A 22907-nucleotide genomic window follows, 5' to 3' on the forward strand; every position below is an offset into this window, starting at 1 on the left:
GACCACGGTGCGCACGTCCCGGGCCGCGCTCGTCCGACCCATTGCATCTGCGTCCCAGTCTGAGCAGTCCGGCTGAGACCAGTCTGAGCAGTCCGGCTGATTGCATCTGAGTCCCAGCCTCAGCAGTCAGGCTAACGGCTAATTGCATCTGCGTCCCGACCTGAGCGGTCAGAGCGGACTGAGTCTGCGTCCCAGCCCGCGTGGTCCGACTGTCGGCGTCTGCGTCCGTGTCATGTCGTCGTCGGTGTCGGGAGAGCCCGGGTCGTCAGGGGTCGACGCGCTTGTCGTGGCACGGCGGCGGTGCGGGCATCTTCGAGGTAAGGAGCAGGGTTGGCCGCTTGCTGTCGGCGTCTCGGGGATCGCCACGGCGCGTCGGTGTATCGGGATCAGGTCAGTGTGTCGGAAATTTTGAGTCAGAAACTTCGTGTCAGCGTGTCAGGATACTTGTCCGTGTACCAGAGGGTTGGTGCTCGCGTGTCAAAAAGTTTCGAGTCCGTACATCAGAGAGCCTGTGTCAGCATGTCGAAGAGCCGTGTCAGTGTGTCGAGGAGCCGTGTCGGTGTATCGAAAAGCCGTGCCGACGTGTCGATGAAAGTGTCAGTATGTCGATGTCCGTGTTAGTGTGTCGAAGAGCTGTGTCAGTGTGTCAAAGAGCCGTGCCGACGTGTTGATGTCCGTATCAGTGTGTCGAAGAGCCATGTCGGCATGTCGGTGTCCGCGTCAGTGCACCAGGGAGTCCGTGTCAGCGTGTCCGAGAGTCCGTGCCGGTGCACCCGAGTCTGTGTCACTACGTTTCAGAGATTCGTGTCGGCGTGTCGCTGTTCAGACTGCTCCCCGGCGGATCGGTGGCGGCTGCCTCGGTGTCGGCGACTCTCACAGGATGACTGCATAGCAAGGGCCCGGCGGCGCCGCCGTATATCAATGGATTGGTACTTTGATGATGTGGTTGGGAGAGATGTACTGAAATCCCATGCCGGCGACACCCATGCTGGCCGTCTCCAGCGATATTCTGTCGAGAGAGGGGTCGTGAGTCAGCACAGCTGCAGCGGTCGCGTCGCCATGAGGCAGGCCTTGTGGCACGCCAGCTCCAACTCCGCAACGGCACGGGCGGCTCACCGTCACCCCAACTCTGCCACCTGTGGTGGGGGACGGCCGGCCACGGATGGCCGCGAGCACGTAGCCACAGCATCCGAGTTCGCTGACAGAAAATTGCGCAAAAGCAAAGTACCGTGATCTGCGGTTCTTAATTTTTTTACGACCTAGCAGGTATACGAGTTTCCTCGACAACAAAAACGCTGCGACATATGGAAAAGTACCCTGCAATCGGGACGACGTGGCGTCTTAGTAGCATGAGGCCTACCACTGGTAACAGTCGACTCATAAAGACTTAAATTCCTCATTGCGTTTCGGAAGTGGATTGGGCGGGGAGTACAGATCACGCTCGGATTGGCAGCCGTAGTTCTCCGAAGCTTTACGCGAGGACGCCTACTGGGGCAGCTCTCTCAAACGACAGAAACAAGCGATAAGCGTCCCGCCAGCTCTGGAGCTTGACCAAAGACCGACAGCTATATGACGCTTGACAGAGTGCGCCCCGAGTTGAGAGTGACTCACTGCTAGCGCTGGCAACATGCTGGACCTCAGAACCGTTCATTCTCTAATATTTGACCACACGGCGGTGGACTGTGGCGAGTTTAAGCGGGTCAGGCCGGGAAAACTTTCTATCTGCAGCGTGCATGCCAACAACAAGCACAACACCCAATGTGTATGCAAGCATGTTGCCAAAGAGTAAAAAACAGACAATTGATGACAGCAGTTTGCTTTCTAGGACCATAATAACAGAGCTGGTGGACAAAGCATGCTGCATGCTAATTGACTGCGATACAGAAGAGGGAAACCTTCCTGGTGGTGCCCACAGTGCAGGTGGGGAACGATGAGTGAGGTACTTCACGTGCTTGCTGCCTCTTATAGAGCCCCACGCAGTCATACGAAACCATGCAATCCAAATGTGAGACCAGCCGAGGTTCCGCGTCCAACGGCGCATTGAAAATCAGACGTAAAGCACAGTGGAACTTATTAAACAGATAGCAAGCACTATCGTAACATATCTTTTGAAAAAGGATGACCAGTAAAATACATCACAAAATTAAAGGGCGCAACATGAAGCCAAAGACAGCGCATTTCAGTATATGTTGCTGGCCTGAGATTGATTCAAATAAGTCTCAAACATAGCCAAGAAGGAAGTTCAACATATATCGAGCAGAATGCACACTTGCGATGAAAAGGCCATCAATCAATGAAGGTGGAAATTTGTGACGGTTGGTGCATCCAAATCGGTTTTGCTACTTTCAACATTTTGTCAGGTGGCTTTCAGTTTCAATTTTTTTCTAGAGAACTTTCAGCCAACTCCCGATTCGCCTGTTGATTCGCCTGGTTCAGAACCGACCCGATTCTCTCGTGCAAAACCAGGTCAGGTCAGTCTGCGTCAGCTGCGGCGCGCTCTGGCGGCGGCGGGCGGATGGCCGAGCTGCAGCTGGTGAGGTGGATGGAAAGCGGGCAGAAGATGAGGCTGTTGTCATACCGGGCCTCGCCACACATAAATCGGCTCGCGCGACGCCGCGTGCGTGATAGCGTCGCACCACGCCGTCAGTAAATCACCAGCCGCCGGCCGGGCGTCGAGAGGCCGGCAGGAAATTGGAACGCTCTCGTCCGCAGACCGGCGCCGCCGGTAATCGGCGGGGATCGGCGGCGGGCAAACGCGGCGGTGGTGACGCATGCAGGGCGAGCGGGGCAGGGTCCGACCTCAGGTTGATGAGGTATACGGCCAGCGCCACGTTGTCCGGCGCGCCGGTGATGCTGATGGTGCGGTCCGTGTTGCCGCACTCCCGGTCCTTCTCCTCGCAGTTGCTGATGCGAATAGTGGCGCCGCTGATCTGCCTGTGGAGCGGCCGAGACACGCCGGTGACGTCGAGTGCGGCTAGATGGCGCGCGCGGCGCGGCTCACCTGGTGTTGATCAGGTACTGGGCGAGAGCCACTTGGTCGCCAGTGCCCTTGATAGTGATGACGCGGTCCTGGTGGGTGGAGTCCTCCGTGGTATCATCGAACTTTGAAATAGTGATCATGGCGCCGGTAATCTGCCTGGGGACGCGGCAGACAGCGTGGCGGTGTTAGGCGGTTAGTGGGTGCTCATTCACACTCCTTCAGGTGAGCTGCACGCAAAGCCAGCAGTAAACGGGATACCGCAGTGAGTTAGTAAAAGTGGCATGGGGTCTCCTGATGGCCGGCGACAGAAGCAGAGCGGGCCACAGGTCAAAATTAGAAAGCGTTACCAAAGCGTTATAAATGAAGCGACATCACCACCGGAAAACAGTGCAGATAGGCGCACGAGAGAAGTAGCGAAATCAAGCCTCACACCACGTCAACAGCCACTTTCGTACGTCAAATGCACCAACAACAAACCATTCTTCAAGAGTTAGCTCAGTTCCCAAGCGAGCAGCCCGCCAAGACAGCGCACGCGGGTTAGCGCGTGTTGACGTTCCGTTTAGAGCGCGTCTACCGTTTGAGCGAGCGGCTGGCGACCCGTCGCCGGCTGATCAGTATTCGAGAACGGGTCAATGCTTCGCCGCTCCTCAGCGCCCTATTGAGTTAAGCTGCTGGCTGGGCCGGCGCGAGAGAGCGGGCCCGGTGCCGACGGCGAAGGGGAGGGGGAAGTGAGTGTACCTGATCTCGGCGATCTTGGTGCCGCCCTTGCCGATGATGCAGCCGATCAGCTCGTTGGGCACCGTGATCTCGTGCGACTGCGTGCAGGGTCCGGCGGTGGGCGGCGCGCGTAGCTGGGACCCTGCCAGGGCGGCCAGAGCCGTCATCGCTGCAACGGGCCAGCCGCCGAGTCAGGCCAGGTTGGCCGGCGCGCGGGCAGCCACGGCCGGGCGACCATCGAGCCAACACGCGGAGGATAGCATGGGATCGCGACGAGATCCGATGCCGTCATCCAGGTCAGGTTAGGTCAGAACTGGTACCTGCGGGGCGGGTCAGAGCTGGGGTGAGCTCACTACCTCGCTACAATCGCCCACATCCAGACACGTAGTCAGGATTTTCCCTACGAGTGGGGGGGGGGGGGGGGGCAAATGTTAAATGGTATCCAAATTCCTGCGAACTCGACCCAAACTCCAGCAAAATCGCTCGATATCTAGTGAAAGCCTCTAGGCTCGAAGGTTAGGCGAGGGGCATGACGCCATGCTTCCACGTGTCCATGCGTCTTGGAACAGCTGTCTTTCGGAATTCATATTTTCGCATCGAGCCTAATGGGCTATGAGCAGTCAAGTTGGGCACTAATCAAGATGCACTCAAAAATAAAAAAGCTTATAAGCATGGAGCATAATAAACGTCAGACGTCTTAGGGCATAACTTCAGTTTCATAATTCACGTGAGCACAACGCTGCTTGGCAAATGAAATCCAATGCAGACAATGTGTGCTTATTCCAGGTGCGCTACGTGCCAAAGACAACCCTGAGTCCGTACAATAGCGGCGGCTGCGAGCGGCGCGGCCGTGGCGCGTGGACCGATCCCTGCGCCGCCGACCGCGGCAGTCGAGACGCGCTGCCTCCCCGGAGCCCCGCAGTCCGCTCGGGCATTCGCCGCACGCCGCGAGGCTGTCCGTCGCCAGCGCGACGTCCCGACTGCTTGCGGAAGGCGTGGGAATTGTTCCCCGAGCTTGGACGTGACCGCCGGAAAAGGCGCCGACAGCGCGACAATGGTGGCGGGCGGGCCCAGGGGAGCGGCGGCGTGGGGAGCCTGACGGGCCGAGGAGTCAGAGCCCGGACAGAGGTGTTAACGGTCGGCCGGGGGAGTCAACGGTCGGTTAGAGGTGTCAGTGGCCGATCAGGGGTGTCAGCGGTCGGCCATGGATGTCAGTGGCCGACCAGAGTGGTCAGTGTCCGATCAAGGGTGTCAGTGGCCGACCAGGATGTCACCGGTTGGCCAGGGCATCAGTGACCGGCCAGGGGTGTAAGTGGTCGGCCATGGAGTGTCAGTGACCGAAAATTGAAGATGACAGTGTCCGCCCAGTGGTGTAAGTGGTCATTCAGTGATGTCAGTGGCTGGTCAGGGGTGTCAGCGACCGACACCAGATGTGTCAGTGGCCGACCAGTGGTGTCAGCGGTCAGCCATGGCTGTCAACAGCCGAACGGAGGTGCCATTGACCAAACAGAGGCATCAGCGGCCGCCCAGAGGTGTGAGTGCTCAACCAGGGGTGTCAGTATCGTGCCAGAGGTTTCATGGCCCGGCAGGAGGGATGACAAAGACGCCACTGGCAAGCTGAAGCGCCAGAGCAGACAAGGGCAAAGTCGACGAGTCAAATAAGGGAGAGGATATCCGTGAATGATGTGAAAGGTAGACAACGGATCCTAGGGACGACAAGCGAGAGTAACAAAGGAAACGCCACCCCCTATGCGATCCCGCGACAAGTGAACCACTCATGTCCAAAATTGGTTGTTCGAACCAGCCCCCACTGATGTCTGTCTAGTGGGAGGCCCTGAGAATCTCATGTTTGTCGATGGGAATCCTTTTGATGTATCTAGTCTGCGGTCATCCGCCAGACTGGCGACCGTGATCTGCTGCCTGCAGCCACCTTGCCAGCAGGCTGGCTACGATCTGTGGACCGAGGTCTGACAACTGGGACCAATGGCCTGACGTCTGGTCTGGCAGATCATCTACCAGACGAGAAGGTTTGACCAACGACCTGAGGTCGTCTCCGACCCGCCTACGGCGGCGCGCCGGCTTCCCCGACCGGCGGCGCGGCCGGCCGGCCGTCGGCCTCCTCCATTATGCAGTCGCGGCTTTGTCGGCCGGGCGCCAGTGAGTGACGGCGCGCCCGGGCCAGTGCCGTTGATTGGGTTATCGTGGATTTACACCCGGCCGCCGGACACAGGTGAGTCCGGGCCGCCGCCCGGCGCCGCCCAGCTGAAATATTCAGCACGCCGCGGCTCGGGCGGACCGCCACGGCGGCCGTGCTGACCCGTCCAGGCGCGGCGTCCCCGCCCGCCTCAGGCGGCTCGGGCCAGGGCCGGCCAAGAGGGATAGTGGGTCGGCTGTGAGCTGTGACCTTCAAAGCTCAGACAGACAGCCGGCCGCTGTGTCTCCCACTGATCGGCGACCAGTGGATCGGTCGACAGATGGCTGGCTGTGGTTTGTGGTCTGAGGTCGTCTGCCAGGCGTGCTACTGTCATCAATGACCTGAGGTCGTCCGATAGATGAGCGGCAACGGTCCATGACTTGACCTCGTCTGACCGACGACCGATTGTGAGCTGTGGCCTGAGCTGTGGATGACTGCCACACACCAAAATAGAGCCGATCTGATTGCAGAAAAGAAATGCTAGAAATAAAATGAATGGCGCGCGGCCGAATTTCTATGAGCATTCTCCATCGATTCAGATTGTTGTGAGCACGGAGATCCTCCTTCGCGTATGTCTGATATTTGGGTCAAGACGTGATGACACAAAAGTCCTACGACCGTGGAGGCGCTTTGCGAAATCTCACAAAGAATTTTCGTTGGACACACATGGTGAGTGGATGACGTCATCACAAACTATGCTGTGACGCGGGTCGCGTTTCCATAAATCACAGCTGGAATCGAGTGTGCCAAGCGCTGGCACGTTCCCAAGAGGCATGCGAATTCGTGCCAGGCACACTCGCTGCCGGTCTGAGCCTTCAATATTTAGCAAAACCCGACGCGCATGGAGAGTGACTGTTCTTCTCTGCTCAACCCGAAGCGATTTCGAGAATGGGTCCGAAATGCGCCACTAAGGCAGCCAACCGTCATATGCGCCTAGCGCGAGCAGCGCCAGTAGCAGCTCAAAATATAACTGGTGACAAAGGCTACACACGGAAGCGTTATAAACATCCAGTTCTTGTGATGTGGACCATAATTAAATAACCTAAGTAGGCTGGTCGCGGAATCCAAGGCTCGACGCCAGCTGGCTGTAGAGCGTCATGTCTGACAACCACATGGCGAATCGGAATTCTACGAATTCGGGAACTGTGCCGTGATGAACTGGATACTTGCGGCATATTCTGGCAAAGGGTGAAGCATTTAGCCACTCGTGAGTTACAGCGGGACAATTTTCGTTCCCTCTCTACCTCCGGAACCAAAAGACCAATTTCCGTGTCTCGAATTGTTATCGATAGTTTTGGATATTGTGACTCATTGAACACTGATCGCGTGGCATGTTAGATCAAGACTACATACAAATACTCATTCGTGAGCACTTGTTACTCGCATTTGCAAATTGATTGGAATGTCGATATACCATTATCGGTTTTTTTCTGATCTACTGCAAAAGCGGACAACAATCTACGTCTACAAAATAAAGTACAAACAGATGTATATAAATCAATCTAATGAAAATGATGTATGATCTGCTGATAATTATTGAACTTCAATGCCGACAGAGGCACTGGTCAAGCAGCGATATCAAGCATTTATTAGAATATATTTTGAGAGTGCTCAACGTTTCAAAGCAGCTGTCATTGTCGCTGTTGACCGGCAACACTGCCTTGAAATGTTGGACATTCTTAATATATATCCTGATCACGTCTTGGTATCGCCGCTTACCCAGTGCCCGAGGTATATTAAATGTAGGCTGTGTTCAGCATCAGAACTCATGGCGCCCAGCAATGGGAGCTCAAAGCCTTCTCTGCATGGATCATGTAAAAGCCCAGGTGTGGATTTGTACGGTGGCTAGTTAAAGAGCTGCCAGCTTTTGTGATTCTGAGAACCCGGCCACCAGTTAGCCTCAATTGTAAAACTGCCCGTTTTGCTATTTTTTCTAAAATTCAGTTTTATCTAATTATTTATTCATTTTATCGATACTTATTTAATTTTTTTAAAAATCCGCCTGGGTCCACGGACTTATGGTGACTGTCTTTTTGTGTCTGCGAGATAGACAGCACAAGACAAATGGTACCGCAGGATGACGTGTTATAAAATCAAGGCATCAGATTTACCCGCCGATTTGACCTCTGCTGACCTCATACATTGTGTTTCAAATCCTGCTCTCCAGAGAACACCGTATATCAGGCAACACTAGCAACACGAAAATGCCAATGCTGACAACGTCATTTTGACATGACCAAGCATGGCCTGGTGAGCTATATTTCGTCACTGGACGGCCGTGGTAATTCTGTAATGGCATGGGAAGTTTTAAGCCGCTGCCGCTATTCATTCGGAGGCCAGAAACGGCCAGAAAACCCAAGGGTGGGGGCGGGGTGGGGGGATAACCGGCCCCAGCAACGCGCTGTTTACGGTTTACCCCGGTTAACATTGTTGTCTTCAATAGGTCGTAGCACAGACATATGCGCTTGCGTTACTCCTGATTATGTATACAGCTCAACAAATATTATATTTTAACGAAGAAGGCGCACCAAGACCGTGCTCTCACTCGTTACATTGCGTGACGGTGTGTCACAAGTCTGCTGGACGAAGTACTTGTATATGAGGAGCGCATCTTAAAACGTAGGCATTGCTTATTGACATGGGCACAACTACACGTTAAAGCTGTTTGGGTCCACTTCCGTTTTGGCGATATTTTGCACAAATCACAGAGATAGTCCCATCTGCCTTAAGGTTACTGGGCTCCAGATCCCACCGCTCCAATGGCGGCCGTGTCCATGCCTACTGCACCACATCACTTCACATTACCAATAGATAGCTTACAACTGAATGAAGTCAAGGCACTGAGCAGCTGCCAGCAGCGACCCAGTGCCTCGAACTCTCAAACGTGTACGCTAAGTAAACTGACCTGAAGTGTTGGCTTGAAGCGTGTTGTGGGCTCCCCCGAGGCCTCCGAGTAGGCTGGCCAGTGGGTTAGACTTATTCGGCTGGAAAATGGCGGGGAGCAATCGGTCAGATCGGGTCGAACTGCATCCGGCTCGGGTCACGGTGTCAGCCGGTGCGGTTTGGAGGCATGCACTGCTGTAACGGCCAGCCGCTCCATGTGAATCCATACGTCAGCTGATTTAAACACATGTTGGGTAGCTAGCAGTGCGTTTAACAATCAGTGAAGCGCTATTTACACGCCAATAATGCGAGAAATGACGAGAGACGTTCGTTGGAGAGCGTCACAAGAGATCTAAGCGTAATGCACGCGCATTGTCATGTAACATCATCTCACAATGACTTAGACGTGTGTGCTCTGGTCTCTGTTGCTTAACGTTAAAGACCCCGAGCGGCAAAAGTCGGGGAGCCAATGACGGTGCATCAGCACTTCATAATGATGAGCCAAGTCAAATGCGCGGACGCCCTCTCATCTCGGCCATGCGGGGAACACAGGCGAAGGTACGACGCAGGTCGCGGCGGGGAGCCGGCTGAAATGCCATGGTCGCTTCCGTTTGCAACAGCTTCGGACCAGCCATGCAGCGGTCAGTGATTGGACACTGGAGACACCACGAGGGCGGAAACACGGCATTCGTCCCGCAGGTAAAACAGCGGTCGTGCAGGCCAGGTATACGATACGGGGCTGTGGTCGGGTCGTTTCCCGACGGGGCGGAGCGGGGCGAGCCGGGGCTCGAGGACAGAAGGCCGCATCGCTCCGCACACGACGGCTGACGGTCGGGGAGAGGGTTGAACGAGGTCAGGGAGAGATCGAACTAGGTCAGGGTCCAGCAAGCTCGGACAGGGCGGCGAACGGGCCGGAAAGACCGGTGGATGACAGAGCACACAGGGAAGCAGGAGAGTGCTCACGGCGAGCGGCGGATCCAGCCACAAAGGTCACGACAGGTGCGCCGGACGGGACAGGGTCACGCCGGAGCTCGGACCGGGTTAGGACGAGGTCACGTGGAGCGACGGGGTGGGCGGGGCAGATGTCACGCAGGGCGACGGGTCGGGTGGGGACGAGGCCGTGCGGGCGGCAGGCCGGTCACTACGTCACAGGCAGACGGCACTGCGGCCACTTACGTCCGGGAAGGCTGGCGGCAGGCTCGGCATCAGGATGTGCCCGGCCTTGGCGTCCAGGAAGTGGGGGGACATATGCGCCGACAGAGGCGTGTGCGGAGCGATGACTGGCGGCGACGAGTGGCCGGGCGCCGACGGCGCCGGCATGAACGGCAGCGGGCCGCTACTCACGTCCGGCCCCGAAGCCAGACCGAAGCCGCCCTGCAGCGCGAAGTTCTGGCCGCCGGCGAACAGCACCGGGCTGGCGGCGCTGCCCACCTGCGCCTTGGGCCGGTATGGAATGGTGGCGCCCTTGGGCGGCGACTGCAACAGGGGCGTGCCGGTCGCAGAGCCGCCGTCACCGGAGGCGAAGCGAGCAATAGAGGCCGCGTGGTGGCCGAGATGGCCCCATAAAGCCGGCTATAATCATGTAACTTCCGTGTGGAGAGTCGGTCGGATGACAATAACATGCCAATAACGGGGCAATTACGGTACAAAGGCCGGCGGGCCAGTTTAATGAGAGTGCGCGCGGCGAATGGAAGCGCCAGCCGCGGCGGCGGCGTGCTCTCACCTCCAACATCACGCAGCAGATGTGGTAGATACACTGCGTGATGGCGTCGCTGGTACCAGATATGGTGACAGCTCGCTCCGTGGAGTTAGGCAGCATTTCACTGGCCACCTGCGGACGCGGCGCCGGTGAGACGGAGCCGGCAACGCTCACAGCTCGGAAGGAATACGGATGTGGCTCGGGCCGAACGGAGTGGGGACTCTATACGAGTCAGACTCCTCAGCCACGGGTCAGACGCATCAGACTCTTGGTCTGCAGGATCTGACCTGCCCCCGGGCACTGTGGGTCGGCCGGATCTGATGTGTTCCGGCGAATGCTGGTTAGTCGCGTCTGGACCGCGAACACGCGGGCCAAATGCCATCTCGCTGGCTAGCCGGGTTTACAGGGCCGTTCCATGGCGACACGAGGGACGGTAAAGGCGCGATAAGCGCCTCCACTAACGGATTGCGTCCCGTGAAGACGGCGCTCCGCCTACATGCTCATCTGCGAACCCTTTACTATTCAGATCTCGGCGGCGAACTTGTATTTAACGCCTTTGATCTGTGCGCGACAAAGAACAGTGAACGCATTCGCATATTTTAAGCGAGAACGTAGTTTCGTAAAATATGTTTGGGGCGGTTTGGACAGAGCTAGTGGCAAAACTTAGCCTCGCCCGAAACGCCCCAAAACGGGTTTCCTGTGAATTTGACCCACTTTTTCAACGTTGGAGGGCTGCACCCCCAAATGAATATGGAACTTCACTCCTTCACTCCGGGCGGGCGTTAACTCGAGCAGTTCAGAGAGTCCACGCCCTAGGTCGACGGATCTACAGTGCCCCAATAACTGTTGTACTGTTTCTGTGTTTCTAATATCTGCCCTCGCTTTGTGAACGGGGCGGGGTGGTGGTAGGCACCTCCGAAGATTACGCTACAGACACGAAACAAAAAATTCAGAAAAAATTCAACAAAACAAAAACCAAGCACATCCTCCACTGTGTCAGCAAATTGACATGAAAACCGGATTAGGCACTGGTCAGGCTTCGTGGGCAGCCGAGTGATCACTGAGACCGGGAGTTTCCCAAGTAAGCGGATCGAGCTGCGCCGACAATGGTGCAACTTTTGCGTCAGTACTTAAAACAGGAAAGGTTGTTATTCTTACATGGGGTCAGCAAATAATGTAAATATAGACAACCACCAGCAGCAAACTAGCTTTCACCCACACAGCTAGGCGCATCGAGACTTCAACGCGACTGATCACGGTAACTCTTCCAACTGCGCGGTTTGGCGGTGTGCGTGGGCACAACACTACTGCACAGTTTGGCGGTGTGCGTGGGCACAACGGTACTGCACGGTTTGGCGGCGTGCGTGGACACAACACTGCTGTACGGTTTGGCGGTGTGCGTGGGCGTAGCACTACTGCACGTTTTGGCGGTGTGCGTGGGCACAACACTACTGCACGGTTTGGCGGTGTGCGTGGGCACAACGGTACTGCACGGTTTAGCGGTGTGTGTGGACACAACGCTACTGCACGGCTTGGCAGTGTGCGTGGGCACGAGACTACTGCACGGCTTGACGGTGTGCGTGGGCTCAACACTACTGCACGGTTTGGCGGTGTGCGTGGGCTCAACACTACTGCACGGTTTGGCGGTGTACGTGGGCACGGCACTTTTGCACGGTTTGGCGGTGTGCATTGGCACGACACTACCGCACGGTTTGGCGGTGTGCATTGGCACGACACTACCGCACGGTTTGGCGGTTTGCGTGGGCACGACACTCGCCTGAATGCTGGCGCCGGTCACCTCCCGGATCTCCTTGATCTTGGCGCCGGCCTTGCCGATGAGGGAGCCGCACTGGGAGGCCGGCACGATGAGGCGCAGCGTGATGGGCGGCCGGGGCACGCCGCCGCCGCCGCCGCCCTGCAGCCCGCCCGCCTGCAATGGACGGAGACGCCGGTCGGAACCCCATCCGGCAGTGCGACGCCTGGGCACGGGCACGAGGGCCAGTCCCGCCATTAGCATGTGGGTCTAATGATGTTCAACTCCATTAGTACATAACAGAACGTCATTCGCCCACAGGCCCCGTCATTAAACAGTCCCAAAGCACCACAACGCAGCGCCGCAAGCTCAGAGAAGTTCTGCGCATTGTTCCATTGTGCAGACGTGGAAGCGCGGACCAGAACACCGAACCCCCCGCCCCTGCAGAATCAAAGACGCTTGTCTGACCACCATTCTGTGCGCTGGACACCGCCGTGTGCGTCAGACCGCCTCGCTCTGCGGACCTGCAGAGGCACAGACCAGACTGTCGTCACCTCTGTCCTCTGCCCTGCGGGCTCAGAGACCGCTTGGTCGGACTGGCGGCCGCCGGGGCGATCGACCCACGAGGCGGGCGCGGCCGGGCGTCGCGCGTCAGAGGGAGACGCCGGCCCACTCTGAGGACTGGCGTAGCCTGGTCTCCGCGCCACGGCGCTCTGAGCGGCTCTGAACTCAGCCACGTGGAACGTCGCGACCCGTGGACAGCGCGCGACGCCCAGGCGGCTTTAGGATCCCGTATCGCAGCTCTGGGCCGCATTGGGATCAGACGTCATCGCGACGAGTACCAGATCGGCAGAGCAGGACGTGAGTGGCGCAGAGATTTCCACTCGTACCTCACTTCACAGGCGAGATGCAGTCCATGTAATCGCTCGTCGTCACTATCACTAGGTAACCAGCGTACTCTTCCATTGGCGGGGTGGACTCATCAATCATCTGACCCAGAAGGCGCCGCCAAGCGACGATGCTGCGGTTTTGAGGCTTCCTGATAGCTTTGCAGTTCCCTGACAATTCTGCCCTTCCACTTCGATTTATCCGCGATTATTTCACTACGTTGTTAATGTTGCAGCACGCGATGCTGTTTTATTCAGCAGCGATGCCAGCCGCTCTCTCTCCGACGCGGCGCTCCTCCAGAGACCGTCTGGCTGGCAGGAGACGACAGCAGCGCTGTCTCCCAGGCGACCGTGCGCTCCGCCCGCCGCGCGCCGACTCAGGCCGATGAGTTAGGCGGCGTAATATCGCGTTATAGGCTCGGCGGGGCGCGTCTCAGCACAGACATTTGTGGCCGGCCGTGGGACACACGTCCGCCTCTAACGGCCCACGCAGGGCACGGCCGACTCGTAAACCACGCCTCAACTTCGGCCGCAAATCAAATATTCAGCTGCGTCTCCGAGCAACACATTCGGCGTGGCCGCGTCTATATCGAATTCATAGGTTACGGCGTAGGTCGAGCGGCGCGGTCGGCGGCGGCGGAACTTCGGCGCGACCTCGGCCCGCCGCCGGGCTGAATTAAACACGCTGTCACGCCCCGGGTCGGTGCTGAGCCAGCTCGCGCACCGCTGGAATCCCCCGGCGTGACACGCCTTCGGGCGGCCGCGTCAGGATTCCCCGACCCAAACAGCCGGCGCGGCCAGAGCCCCCGCCGCGGCGGGCCGCCGGCGGCCAAGATGGCCGCGCCCATCGACGCCACGCACGCGCCCCCGCGTCCCCGGCAGTCCCCGCGCTGCCACCGGCCTGCGCCAGCTAATGCTGGACCCTAGACACCGGGGACCGCGTAAGGAGCCGGCAATATGGAGCTGGTGGTGCCGGAGCGGCACTAATGTGACGTAAACCTATAAAAACGATCGTTCCGTGATGAAGTAATCGCTCCCCAGCCGACTACCTCCGATGACAATGTCGGCCTGGAGTAACGGCCACCAAGTTTTATCCCAATAATGAAGGAAATTTTAACTTTACCCAATCAATCAGCGGCGCCTGTGACTTTCCAGATAACTTTTAATCTACTTGACCGGCCGCTGGAAATACGGAATTGGGCCAATCGGGCTCGGCGCGGGCCGGACGCTGGGGCCGTGGCACCGCGTTCGCACCGCGAGCAACCACCAGGTGCCGTCGGAAATATTGAACACGCGGCGGCGGGCCCCGGTCTCGGTAGGGTTCGTCAGGGCCGAGCATCAGCGCCGGCGGCGGGGCGTCACACCATCAAACGCCACCCAACCCATAATGGACGGGGCTGTCTGCGCGGACGGCTCGACGGTCGAGTAGGGTGGAGGCCGGGTGACGCGGCGGCGTGACGGGATGGGCAGGGCCGCAGGGCCGACCGCGGCTCAACGGGAGCTCTGTCCCCAGGTGGAGGCGTACGGGGGAAACCGGGTTGTCGCATGCTGTTCAAACGGGGAAATCTCGCTCCCGGACGGAACTCTACCACGAAAATCGTGCTCGCCGATGCAGTTGTACCAGCAAAATCGAGCTCCCAGCGGGGCAGCAGGGCCCGTCGCGCCTGCCCTCTGCCCGCACCCCTTCTTTGTGTGCGCCTGTCCCGGCATCGACCGGAGCGGCCGCCTCACGTCGCGAGCGCGTCAGACGGAGACGCGCCCGTTCCAGGCGGTGCCAGTCGAGCGCGAGGTGCCGGTCCGCGCCCGCCGCCTGGCAGCCACTCTGCACCCACCGCCGACCCCAGCCAGTCACGAGGCACGGGGTCACGAGCGCTCTGTGCTGGCAGATGCCGTGAGGGAGGGGCACGTGACAGGTGTGGGGCTAGCCGGCTCTCCGTGGCTGTCAGTACCAAGGACAAAATCTGAGGTGACGTTTGCGTAAGCACAGGGCAATGGGCAGCGCCTGCCAACCAGTGAAATCCCGGTTTAATTAAGAAACATTGCGCAGGGCACTAGTTCCCTTCTAACAGCCGGTGTCTGAGTCTGTGACACCGATGTGAGCAGCTGTCGTGGATGTCAATTATTTTATAGTGATCTACAGTCTTACGAAGTGCTACTTGAGATCATGGTAGGACAGTTACCAAAATTTGCAAGTGCTCAAACGACTGCAGTCCGCCCAGCCGTTAGCCACCTCGGATATCGCACACCATTAAGCGCATTAAAATCACTGACGTCGTGGAGACGAGGGGAGCGCGGCTCAGAGCAACTACGGAGCCACTCCTCAGATCAAATACGCGCTGAGGGGTCCCCAGGGTGCCACAGCTAGCGGCGAGTGGCCGAGACAACTCTCCGCAGCCGCCAGCGACGTCTGAAGTCAGCGCCTGGGGGTCAGACTCCCTCGACAAAGCTTAGGACCCGAGTCGACACCTCTCCAACTCCAGCAGAACAATACTCGGCCTTTGAAGCTTTTTTTGCTCGGGTTCTCAGCGCTGGTGCTGCTGCCCGAAGTGTCCAATTGATCCCGGTTCGGTGCAGAGGATCTGAGCCGACCCTTCCCAGTTCAGGACACTTGAGAGAGGCTTAAAAAGGATGCTGGAGGCATTCGCGCTCAGCAGAAGGCGTCCAAACTTCCCTGAATGGCGCAGTTGGCTCTGGTGCTGGCTGAATCAACAGAGCGAGCACCGTTGACAGCCCTGACCGCATTTCGCAAAGCCATTCCACAGCAGCAAATGTATGTACATCCGTTCACCGTTTTCGGAGGCTCTCGGTTTCGTAAAAGCATCATCGGTTCACAGCGTGGGCGATGGAAGGTTACTGCGAGCGAAGCAAGCCGTGTTGGATGTCAGAGTTCCGCCGCGTTTTTCCGGGGACCGACCGACTGCTGGAGAATGCCAGCTGGAAAACGTCTGTGGGCTCAACCCGCAATTTTTTAACGACGCCTTGCCGTCAGCCCGTGTAGCTTTGGGGCAGATCATGTCAGGAATTCAAAATTTGCAGTAGGCCCATTCCAAAAACACCAAAAAGCACCCAAATCAACACTGGAGGCCCCTGTTGATGGTTGGAAGAGGATGTTTGGTCTGGTTCTTTTATTTGATGCACACAAGATTACTTGCCTTCAATTTGGTCTTATTTAAATTTCTGTTTGGAGAACATAAGAACCAGGGTGTTGCGACGCGGTTGACATTGTAAAAATATTGTAGTGCCTGTTTCTAATGTCCTGGTGCTGAAACGTCCGGGAGCTATTCCACAGAAATCTCAAACACTGGCATTTAAAAAATGCAAGCACAGACAAATGCCTGTCTTAATGGGACACAAAGAAAATGTCTAAAAAAGAGTGTGTACCGCAGTTTACCCTAGTGCACCGCAGTTTCAAAATATACATCTAAATATTTTATACCAAACGATCCGCTATTCAACTTTCTACAACCATGCAAAATTTGGCAAGGATACACCGCGCCGTTTGGAAACCATTCGGAAAAAATGTTCGGGGGGGGGGGGCAAATTGACACCGCCCCATCCCGAGCGCGTGTTCAGACCGCTGTTTTGATGCGTTATGCACGCTTCAATTAGATAAGAAAGCTGTCTTAACAAATATTTTATGTTGGAAGATAGCTTAAAGCACCAGTGAATCAATTGGGATAAGAGCATGGAGTCCTAGCCAAAAACGAAAATGACATTGAACCTAGAAAGGTCATGTACCAGATGGTCATCTCCCATAATGATGCTTATACTCATCGTTCACGAAAACATCAGCATTGCCAGCAAATTTAGTCTCACCTTACCTGTCCTGAACCAATGTGTCTTTGCCTCACGATTTGGGAGAGGTTTATCAATTACATCGAAATTGCATAAAATACATTATTTTACTAGCAGAGCACAACTTTGCTTGATGACACGATGACACCACAAACAATTTCGAGGGCAACTGATTTTTAAAACTATTCGCTGCACTGGTATGGCATGATATGCAATCGGTTTCGTGTGTTCTGTCACTACAGTTATCACAACGGCCACACCAGCTTTCACAGAAAATAGAGGAAATCGAAAGTAACCAGCATTTAACGATGCTCCATCGAAGGGGTTTCGCTCAAGCATGTATCAAACAGAAAGAACACCAGCCGTTGATTAACTCGCACATCTGACTCTTCATTCCTGACTCAATCTTACAGTGCCATCATTAATCAAACTGCAATATTTGGTAGCATGATTTGTTGCATACCTATATATAATTCGTACATCTATACCTATATTCTGGGATGGAGGGAGGAGCACTCCTGGCCACCCTGTTCTCGGGTAGCGGCGAAGGAAAAAGTATAAATCTATATCGACATGTGTGATAGGTATTATTTGGATCGCAATATTACCATCGTGCATTTTTCGTGTTATCTCCCTCATCAGCGAATGAGAGGCAAACGTATCTAAATAAATTGTTTACATTACAAGTCTGGATAAATAATCACTTGAAAACGTAGCTGCCCCAGCTGCAGGACCGCAACGTAAGTCGAACCTGGCAATGCAACGTGTTTTTGTTGGATTAGGCGATAAGAGGCCGCAGGATATCTCATCACAGGTCATCATCATAGGGGAATAAATACGTTTATATTCCATGACAACTTTTTATTCCAAAATGCTTGCAACTTAGTACCTATTTGCCCGTTGTGCATGCCATGCTGTTTTTGGTCTCAAGCATGGCCCGGTCTCTGAAGTCAGCAAGGCCACGTCTGCCGAAATCGACAGTGACGCTTAAATTTGACATCCACCTACATATTTAGCGCCAAAGCATGTGTAACACGTGTGTAACACATAGTGAACCAGGGGAATGTTTGGTCCTTCTTTGCATAGAGCTCCAGTGACCTTAAGCCGGTGCCCCCAATATGGTTCCCTGGAGGAGCACGTCCAAGTGTTGTACCTGAGTGTAGTTAACCATGAAGCACTAAATAGTGATTTGTAATGAGAAATTGCGGCTGGTCTTATTTGAAAAAGGATATCCGAGTGTTCTCGTCTCGGGAGTCATCAGCGATTTTCAGGTAACCAAAAAATACATCTTCTCGATCCGTGGTCCACGGGGCTTTCGAATGTATTTTGAGCCGAACAGATCTGCTAATTGGTCCCAGGGACAAGGAGGGACTAAAAAATAGAGTCCCTCGCGGGTGCAGAAATGTTCTAGTCAATGGTGGTTCCCAGGACCCACCGCAACATTGTGCCTGCCGCTAATTTGCAAGTGACATTGCCTATATATCCCCGTACAGACAAAACAAGGCAGGGCCGATCCCAACGACTACGAGCGCGCCTAAGAACAGAAGCCGGAGCAAGACGCGGTCCCGGTAACACCACTCGTCCTAGCCGCCCGTCCGGGAAGCCCGACGCTGCAGCGCAAGTGGGACAGTGCCACACCCTGCGACACTGAGCTGGATCACCCCGAGGGGTCGCCGGCGAGCTCGCCCGCGGACCCGCCCCGATGGACACCGCGCCGGGCACCGATCCCCAGAGCCGGCCACGTAATGTGAGACGGTCCTGGCGGACTGCGGCCGGCCCCCGGAGGCCACAGTCGGCCCCGGGGCCGGCGCTCGCAGCGCTGCCGGGCCGCGTCGGCGGCGCGGGCCCGACCCGGGCCGGTGCCAAATGGCCGGCGGCCGGCGGTGACGCGGCGACACAGGTGCCGTCCACACGGCGACCGCACGTGGCGTCGACTCTGTCTCTGTCGCGTCGCGCCCCGATTGTCGGACGCTAGGCACGCCTATTAATCAGGGCCGTAATGGCGCGGCCAGAATATCGCACCCGACGCGCCGCGCGCGCCAGCCCCGCCGGCGGGCCCTGGGGCGGCCCAGCAAGACTGCCGGCGCAGCAGGAAAACAGGGGCAGGGCACGGGACCCGGCAGAGCGCAGGAGAACTCGGCAGTGCAGGGGAGCGCAACGGGACGCCTGCCTCGCACATCAAGCATGCGAGCGCCAAGACCACTGTCATCCCGATCTGTTCCGTCGCTTGCAGCAGCGAAGCCGAGGCCCAGATGGTGGACAGTATGGAACGCACGTCCACGCCGTCACAAGTTAATTATTCACCCCTGCAGCCGCGGAATCCCTTTAGAACGGGACATAACCCGATCGGCTGGTGGTTGGGCTCCTCGGCAGACGACGGTATCTCGAGCAGGTGGGCTCGTCGTGACCTCTGAACCGAGCGGACAACGAGCAGGGCGTGGCCCTCCATGCATACGGTAGCGGCGTGGCTTCAACAAAATCGGCCGGCTGGCCGGTGGGGCCAGCGGTTAGTGCCATTAGCGGTCCACCGCTGAGCACCTGACGTTCAATACGGGTCGACGCTGGCCAGCAAAGTGCCAAGACGCCCCGCCCCCGGAGAAGCATTTCCGTGTAACGGCCGCGCACGAGACAGCCTCTGAGACAGGTGGTCAGTGAGTTAGCGCTAGGAGTGGGGGGTGGGAGGGAGGGGGCGTTCATCCCGCCTTTCTCGGCGGACCGCTATCGTTGTCACGCTCGACGGCGCGTGGCACAAAGAAGCGGCGCTTTCAGATAACGGCACGCTCGCCACCGAGATACGCCGTGCCGGCCCGCTCAAAGCTCGGCCATCTATTATTTACACCGCTGCCGGCTCCTCCTCCCCTTCCCCACACACGCCGGCGAGCCGGCACGGGCCGCCAGGTGTGCGGGCGGCACAGACAGCGCTGGACGCATCCGGGGGCGGCAGGAGCGCCGCGGCGGCTTCACACCGCGGCGGGGCCGATAATTCCCCGGCCATTTACGGCTCAGCAATCGACCGGCGGCCGCCGCTCGGCCGGCCGCCTTCCGCCCTTGGGAGACGGCGCCGCGCGCGGCCGCAGGGCGGCGCCACCGCCGTGACTGCGGGGCCGCCGGCGGGGCGGACACGGCCGACGGCCCGCAGCGGCCGCACGCATGACGACCGCCGACCCCCGGCTGTCTCCGCGGCAGTCGGAACTGGAGCCTCGGCGAGCGCCAGGCTAGGCTGGCGCCGCTAACGCCAGGTGCAGATACGACGGCGGGATTCCATACGGGCGATGAGAATAAAGGTCTATTTCTTCCTCGCTGAAAAATGATCATTTGTGAGTGACTTTTGTAGGAAAAAACACTGGAAAGCCCATGAAGATAACGTCCCAAAATGAAGGTACCTCTTCTCTTCCTGCGGCGCTCTTCCATAACAATGGTTAGGAGACAACAGAGACGACAGCTCCGCACGTCACCATCATGAGGAGGGGGACGCCGATGTCGTCCGCAGGCCTCCCACCGACGTCAGAACCGTGTGCTCCGCAGATTCGGCCAAATTATAAACTCTAAAAGCTCCTCGGGGACCCAGCTGGTGCCGGCCAATGGCAGCCGTTCGAATTTGGTAACTTTGTAACAACCCTGATCACGCGGGCACTAATTAATTTGGGTAAAGGGCAATAATGGGCTGCCTAAAAATTAAGTTAGGTCATCAATCAGGCGTTCCGATTAGTCGCGCTATTCCCGAACACACACTCAAGAAATTAATGACCACTGAAACTTAATAAGGTTATCTCATGCGCTTGCTAGAACCATAAATAACAAACTACTTCCCCCACCGCTCAAAATGCAAACCTCGCCCCGAACATTAGTGGTCAGGATCTGGATTAAAAATCTGAGCACGAGCACCACCACGATGTCTCATTGATCCGCCAACGGCAGCGAAAGGTGCCCCGCACCTAGCACGTGGTGCCGGGAGAGAGCATAAGGTGCCGAGCTGATCCCACTCTCCCCGGCTAAGCGTGCGACGAAAATTGGATTGCTTAGCGTCGATTTCGAGCGAGACGTTCACATTGTGGCTGTCTCTGCGAGACTGCAAAGAGCTGCGGCGGCACGAAAAGGCTGCCTCCGTTGACGGCGGTGACGCCGCGAAGCTGCCGCTGCTGTTTGGTCGAACGCTGCGGCGCCAGGTCGGGCGGCGGGCCCGGCCGCGCGGCCGAGGGCGGGGAAGGCGGGCCGACCTGGGCGCGGTGGCCTCTGCTAAACGGGCCCATCCATCACGGGGCCCGCGACACGGGCGCCCAGGGCGGCGCATTACTCGGCGCCGGGCCACGGCGGCCATCCGCCCTAGATCGGCACACTCCCGAGCGCAGATCGCAGGCCGCAGCGCGCTGTCCGGCCAGCGGAGGCGGCCTCTGAACAGCAGCTACGGACCCAGTCTTCAGCCAACTTGCCAGGAGTGTCAGCCCGATGGCGGCCGGCAGACGCAGACAGTGGCCGCAGCCCTTCTCCCAGCGACGCCAAACCAGCGCAGCCCCGGCGCACGCTCCTTGTCCTTCAGCACGGTGGGCGGTGGACGACCAGATCCGGACCGATGATGTCATGTTCAGGCCACTAACCCAAGTCAAAATCGAGAACACGACGGCAGAGCAACTATCGGCACCACGCGGCACGGAAGGCGGGCGCCAGGTTGACTGACAGAGGACCACGAGCCCAGTACGTGCGTCACCAGCGCGGACGAGCCAAGGTGACCTGGCTTTGAGTGAGTGCTGATGCGCTGCATCAATGTCAAGTCGCTTGCCTCTCAGCACCGGCGACAAAGTTTCACCGCCGTGACTCTGGTGCGGATACGAGTTCAAACGCTTAGTCCTCTGACGCTGATATGCATCCTCGCCCGCAAGGTTTCGCGATGCCGGAGAGTAGCATACAACTCTTGGCGTCCCTCCGTTGCAGGTGCGTGCGACTGATGTTCGTGGTATCTTGCCAATGTAGATATGAAACCACACGCTGGTGTCGCAGGACTGCAGCGCACCACATCTGACTTCGGAATGTCCGAGCTGCGCGCGTACAGACCCGCGCGCGTCGCTGAATGCCTGAAACCGCCGGCGAGCACCGCGGCCTGGACCTGATAGTAATTAATTCGGAGCGCCGAGGCAGATACCTCACCCCTGAACATACTGCTGGAAAAGGCAGCCTACGGCCCATGTATCAAGGCAAGCTACGTGCTCGGCGTCAGCCAGACCCGACCCTCCGTGACGAGGTAGAAGGTGCGCTCACCTCCTCAAACTTCTGGCAGACCAGCGTGAACGCCTTGAAGATGGCGTCCGTCGCTCCAGTGACAGTGACGATACGTTCTGGGCAGGAGCCATCTGAAATGTTGATCTTCGCGCCGCTCTGAAAAGACACGACAGAGATCACGGTAAGCTGGTGGACGCCCCAACAGCTCCTTGTGTAGATGGAGTGAGGCTTTGATAAATGGCAAACACAGACAACAATGCGGCCCGGGGGGGGGGGGGGGGCACGGGCACGGCTCAAACAGAGCATCTCGACGTTCTTTTTGCAGTGGGACAGCTGGAGCCTGTGAGAGGGCGCTCGCCGCCGAGCTCACCTGTTTCATCAAATAACTGAACAGGGACAGCAGGGGGCCAAGACTAAGCCTTGACTACGCATCCGAGGAAACAGCGACAGTACCATCCGGCCCATGTTCAGTGCTCGTGATGTGCACTGTGAAAGCCATGTGAGCGGCACACAGTCAACGTTCAGTCGCAATGAATACGCCGGTCTTGTGAAGTGTGTGATAGTTGGAGATCAAATGTTTGGTAGATCCTGTCAAACAAAACATAGGTCTAAGGTTGGTTCGGCAAGACTCGCGCTGTGACGGGAGGATTTCGCTGTTAGGTCGCGTGGGGCGCCAGGAGGATCCAGCAACGAATATGAAAACTGGAGTTTTACCAGGACATTAAAATCAGTGATGAGCCCGGTTGAAAAAAAAATCGGTAAAATATGCTTTCAAGCGTCACTTT

At 57.2% G+C, this 22907-nt stretch overlaps 1 protein-coding gene across 1 annotated transcript; it reads right to left on the reverse strand.

Annotated features, from left to right (window-relative positions):
• Nucleotides 1-397: 397 nt before the first annotated feature.
• On the reverse strand, nt 398-22587 carry LOC119111351 (poly(rC)-binding protein 3). Its single transcript, XM_037235167.1, has 9 exons — nt 22576-22587; nt 22162-22278; nt 12251-12403; nt 10498-10605; nt 9951-10250; nt 8797-8875; nt 3719-3866; nt 2800-2934; nt 398-1009 (listed from the first exon to the last, which is right to left on the reverse strand). The coding sequence occupies exons 1-9, from the start codon at nt 22585-22587 to the stop codon at nt 919-921; spliced, it is 1143 nt and encodes a 380-aa protein (XP_037091062.1). The 3' UTR covers nt 398-918.
• Between the last annotated feature and the right edge of the window lie 320 nt (nt 22588-22907).

This window comes from Pollicipes pollicipes, unplaced genomic scaffold, assembly GCF_011947565.3.
Source record: "Pollicipes pollicipes isolate AB1234 unplaced genomic scaffold, Ppol_2.1 Scaffold_7261;HRSCAF=8764_pilon_pilon_pilon, whole genome shotgun sequence".
In the NCBI taxonomy this organism is placed as follows: domain Eukaryota; kingdom Metazoa; phylum Arthropoda; class Thecostraca; order Pollicipedomorpha; family Pollicipedidae; genus Pollicipes; species Pollicipes pollicipes.

Coding starts and splice junctions, on each gene's coding strand:
- LOC119111351 (XM_037235167.1), bottom strand. Junction 10,606..12,250: donor TGACCGGCGCCAGCATTCAG/GCGAGTGTCGTG, acceptor CCGCGTCCGCAG/GTGGCCAGTGAAATGCTGCC. Junction 3,867..8,796: donor GCTTCAAGCCAACACTTCAG/GTCAGTTTACTT, acceptor GGCCCGTTGCAG/CGATGACGGCTCTGGCCGCC.